This window comes from Sinocyclocheilus grahami, unplaced genomic scaffold (genome assembly GCF_001515645.1).
Source record: "Sinocyclocheilus grahami isolate Dianchi unplaced genomic scaffold, SAMN03320097.WGS_v1.1 scaffold476.1, whole genome shotgun sequence".
NCBI classification, from domain to species: domain Eukaryota; kingdom Metazoa; phylum Chordata; class Actinopteri; order Cypriniformes; family Cyprinidae; genus Sinocyclocheilus; species Sinocyclocheilus grahami.
Genome location: NW_015505655.1, coordinates 810,237 through 815,843, shown reverse-complemented (window position 1 = coordinate 815,843; position 5,607 = coordinate 810,237). Strand labels below are relative to the sequence as shown.

The 5,607-nt window shown below is 37.4% G+C and overlaps 1 protein-coding gene across 1 annotated transcript in view; it reads right to left on the bottom strand.

Moving 5' to 3' along the window:
• The window catches only part of LOC107553626 (adenylate cyclase type 9-like), a 52,448-nt gene extending 50,686 nt beyond the window's left edge, over positions 1–1,762 (bottom strand). The window contains exon 1 of the mRNA XM_016235913.1: positions 1,722–1,762. Within this exon, the coding sequence (XP_016091399.1) occupies positions 1,722–1,762 (41 nt within the window). The remainder of the gene's footprint in view (positions 1–1,721) is intronic.
• Positions 1,763–5,607: the final 3,845 nt, after the last annotated feature.

The following is a 5,607-nucleotide window of genomic DNA, read 5'->3' as shown; positions in this document are numbered from 1 at the left end:
ATAGATGGATAGACGGATAGATAGAGAGACAGAGAGACAGACAGACAGACAGACAGACAGACGGATAGATGGATTGATGGATAGATAGATAGATAGATAGATAGACAGACAGACAGAAAGACAGAGACAGAAAGACAGAGACAGACAGACAGACGGATAGATGGACAGACGGATAGATCAATAGATAGACAGACAGACAGACAGACAGACAGGTAGGTAGATAGATAGATAGATAGATAGATAGATAGATAGATAGATAGATAGACAGACAGACAGACAGACAGATAGATAGATAGATAGATAGATAGATAGATAGATAGATAGATAGATAGATAGACGGATAGATAGACAGACAGACAGAGACAGAGAGACATAGACAGAAAGACGGATAGATAGATAGATGGATAGACGGATAGACAGACAGACAGACAGACAGACAGACAGATAGATAGATAGATATATAGATAGATAGATAGATAGATAGATAGATAGATAGATAGATAGATAGATAGAAAAAACAATTTTCAATAATTCCATCAGTTTCATTCAATACATCAATTATATTTTAATTAAATAATCAGTGCTTGGATACTGGAAGTCCTTTGCTTTCCAGGTCAGCTCTGCTTGGGGGCCGAAGGGTTTATTAAATATTTCCCACCGTGTTTTCTGTAATACTCACCAAATCCACCAATTCTGTAATGAAATGTTGATCCCAGTTTATGAAATAATTCCAAAAATAAACCATAAGTCTTTAATCCACATGTTTTAATTAATTAACAGAGTCTCTTTGCTCTGTTGCCGTCTTGTGCTCACACCGAACAGCAGTAACTGTGGCTGAATCAAAGTGATTATGTTGTTTCGGAAGCCGGCGTGAGGCTAAGATGCTTAAAACACTTCCGAAGACGGTTTCAAAGGAATTCCCTGGAGAACTGCAGCTGTGTGTCTCTAGAGCAGGCCTGAACTGGTGGGTCATGACACAGAAAGGTAACCGGTTTCTTACAGAAGTACACTGCTTGCTCTAGATTATGTTGATACTGGGGATAAAAAGTGTTTTTGAAAAAGTGAAGAGCATCACGGAGCATCAATTCCAACACAAACCACTCAAGAACATGTCCAGGTTATATTTCATCCCAAAATGAGGGGGAAGAAATTAGAAGAAAAGAAAAAAAAGAGAAAAAGACATTACATTTTCCTTGAAGAAAATAAAGAACCATAGGACCATTCAGGTTCAATACTTCTATGAATTGAGAAGGTGATTAGTTACACCTGATTGAGTTTACAAGTCATTTTTAGGAGGGGGGTGATCCTTTTTCCAACTCAGTGATTCTGGTTTTTAATTTTTTTCTGACATGTTGGTGTTTATATCTTTAATTTGGATGTAAATACAGCTGGATAAAACAAGAACTGTGTGTCTTCATTTCAGGCTGCAAAAAAACCCCAAAATGTGATTATTTTAAAAGGGGTAATTATTTTCTATACCCACTGTACATGTATTTTCTTTGATAAAATACCTTTGGGAATTATGGTTAAAACATCCAGATGCATTACAGTAATGAGAACTTGAGGCGAAAATTGTCACAGTGCAAAAAAAAAAGTTTTAGAATTCTTATTCTTATAACTGTAATGCAACAAATATAAATATATTGAAAATGAAACTTGTGCGATTGACCTAATGAAGCATGTTTCTACTCACACCTTTCAGTTTACTGAAATACACTCACAAAGAGAAACAGCCTTGAGAAACATCATTCCCTTTGAACATGATACACAGTCCCCGTTACAGTTCACTCACACACCTCCCTTTGAGTTGGAGTCACGACCGACCCAAGCTGCTGCAATGCAGCTTCCAGACCTGTTCTCCAATCACGTCTGAGCGCAAGGCAAACTTCAACCCGCCGTCTGAAACGTGTGTATGTGTGAGTGTGACTTCACACGCTTTCAAAGGCGCAGCCCTGATGTTGTGGGGGCTTCCCTAGCTCTTGGGGGAATATAGCACAGTCTGTTTTGAAATATGTGATCAGTGGGCCGTGTCCTCACGCAGGCGTGCAGACCCATGCCATTATTAACTCTTTAGGATTAATATCGTTTCATTCTGCTAGTGAATACAACGGCCATATTGCACATTTGCTTCTCGAGCAGTGCTGTAAAACGAGCTGTTACATCTTCTAATGTGTTAAACACAGAATAACAGATACGGGAATATAATGAGGAAACTTCCTTGATTGCAATCTGTTCATTAAAAGCAACATGAAAGACATCAGCAACCCAAATTACTTCAGTTATGTGATGTATTTCAGAGGGAAACAGAATATTCATGTAGGATGCTGCTTGATTATTTTCCATCAGGAATTGATGTGAAGGTGTAAAGTGTGTGTTTCTTATCAGAATTGAGCTGCAAGTGAGTTTGCAATGGATTTACATGTACAGTTATGCATTTGGTAGGCACTTTTATCCAAGCAACTTACATTGCATTCAAGTTTTATAAATATTTCTATCAGGCCTTGCATTCCCTGGAATCAAAACCATGACCCTTGGCATTTTTTGCAACATGTGCTACTATTTGAGCTACAGGAGTGATGCAGTATTGTGGGAAAACTAGAACCAAAAATAAAATTGTATCACCCTCAGGCTGTCCATGATGTAGATGACGAGTTTGTTTCTTCATGGGAACAGATTTGGAGAAACGCAGCATTACATGACTTGCTCACCAATGGATCCTCTGCAGTGAATGGGTGCCGTCAGAATGAGAGTCCAAACAGCTGATAAAAACATCACAATAATCCACAAACAATCCACAACACTCCATCAATTAGTCAGTCCGTCAATTAACGTCTTGTGAAGCAAAAAGCTGGATGTTTTTTAAGAAACAAATTCATCAAGACATCATTAATAAAGAGTCCTCTGTCCATAATATTGCTTTCTCCAGTGAAAAAGTCATCTCGTCTGAATCAGGAGAGAAATATGCAAAGATCAAGCACCGTTTACAAGCAAAAACAGTTCTAAATATGTCAGTGGATTTTGATGTGAGAGAACAACAGGGGAAGGACTTTTCACTGGAGGAAGAGTTATTATGGATTATGGACTCATATTTTGGCCAGAAGCTACAATTTGGATTTTAATGATGGATTTGTTTTTTACAAACACACAACTTTTCACTTCACAATACATTAATTGATGGACTGGAGTCATGTGGATTACTTGTGGATTATTGTGATGTTTTTATCAGCTGTTTGGACTCTCATTCTGACGGCACCCATTCACTGCAGAGCATCCACTGGTGAGCAAGTGATGTAATGCTACATTTCTCCAAATCTGATGAAGAAACAAACTCATCTACATCTTGGATGGCCTGAGGGTGAGTAAGTTTTCAGCTAATTTTTATTTTTGGGTGAACTATTCCTTTAAATAAACATTCGCATTAAATTACTGTGTTCGTTTATTGGGAATTCATTTTAGAAAGGCATTACCTACAACAACAGCCTAAAACAATGGATAAATAGCAAATAGCTAACGTGTATTAAGTAAACGGGGTACATTTTGGTTTTTATGTTGACTTTTAACCTCACACATAATGATTAGACATTCTCCACTGCGTCATGATTCAGAAGTTTCAATCACAATGTCAAATCTCTCTTTAGTATGTTCATTTTATGCTATTGCACATTTTCATGAACAAACTGTCACTGTTTCATAATGGTCATTTTGTAATGTTCAACCTCTTTTTCATTTCACATTTTGCTTCATTTCATTCACCTTATGTTGCCAAAAAATGGTTTGTACAATAATCTTCTTCACCTCAGTATAATGTGGAGTGCAATTTCTGTTGTTTTGTCCTCTTGTCAATGTGATGCAATGCTGTACCTCTCTTCACATTCTGTGCTCACTCTAGTGGACAACTACTGCCACAGCAACTTCAACACATATGGACACTCACTCACAGCTAATGAGAAGTGTTACTTTTACTCTAATAGTCTTTAGATACTTGAAGAAACTGATTTTTGCATTGTCTAAAGAACATGTGAGGGGTGTTTGCCAGTGAAAACACTGCAGTGAGTAGTTTTTAGCTTGTTGCACAAACAGTGCAGGAAGTCTTGAGAGCTGTAGTTTAATACCTTTCAAAAAAAAATTTAAACAAGCCATCTGTCAGAATAACTAATCATGCTCAGACACTGAGCAATATTCACATCCTCTGCATGTTTTAATGGGCTTGCTGCATTTATGACGACCCCTGTGATCTCCCACCTGTTTTAGAAACACACCTGCTAAATATACAGCTGACTTGAGCATCTTTCAGCACTTACTTGTGGTTAAAATCTAAATCTGATAGCGACACCATGGATCATCTTTTCTATTTTTGGAGGTGGGAACAAAGAGTGACCTTGATATTTAACAGGGACTAGACAGGTCTTTCAGAAGAGATCCGAGTCTATTAACTGCCACGACCCTACTCCAAAAAACCAGACAGCTCGGTTAATAACACTTTATTGCAGTTTTCGCTCCCACAGAACTGCACTGTTTGCACTATTTTCACTGTTGACTACCATACATCATAACTAGGATTCAAAAAAAAAAAAAGAAGCTTATAAAAATGCAGCTTTCTGAGGTAACATCTATCTAGATATCTAGATGAATGTGATTATTTCCACACAAAACCCCAACCTTAAGACCTGGCTATTAGTTGTGGAATTTTAAATACGCTTTTAAAAATGAAGGTTCTTTATTGGGATCAGTGGTTCCATGAAGAACCTTTCAAATACCGTTAGATACCGTTCAAATGCACAAAAGGTTATTTTTGCGGAAAAAGATTATTAAAATGTTCTTTACACTAAAAACTAAAAGTTCACCCTAAAAAGAAAACGTACTCACTCTCAGGCCAAGATGAGTTTGTTTCCTCATTAGAACAGATTTGGAGAAATGTAGCATTACATCACTTGCTCAGCAATGGATGCTCTGCAGTGAACGGGTGCCGTCAGAATGAGAGTCCAAACAGCTGATAAAAACATCACAATAATCCACAAGTAATCCACACCACTCCAGTCCATCAATTAACATCTGGTGAAGTGAAAAGATGTGTGTTTGTATGAAACAAATTCATCATTAAGATGTTTTTTACTTCAAACTGTTGTTTCTGGCTAAAATGCAAGTCTTCTATCCGTAATATTGCTTTTTCCAGTGAAAAGTCATCTCATCTGAATCAGGAGAGAAATATGCACAGATCCGTTTACAAGCAAAAACAGTTCTAAACAAACGTGTGGGTGGATTTTGATGTGTGAGGATAACGTTTTCACTGGAGGAAGCGTTATTATGGATTATGGACTCATATTTTGGCCTAGAGCAAAGGTTTAAATGGCCTTAATGATAAATTTGTTTCTTCAAACACGCACCTTTTCTCTTCACAAGACATTAATTGATAGTCGTGCCGATTACTTGTGGATTAGTTGCCAGCTGTTTGAACTCTTATTCTGACGGCACCCATTCACTGCTCATATAATGCTAAATTTCCCCAAATCTGTTCTCATGAAGAAATCTACATATGTGATGGCCTGAGGGTGAGTAAATTTTCAGCAAATTTTCATTTTTGGGTGAACTATTCCTTTAAAGGTTCTT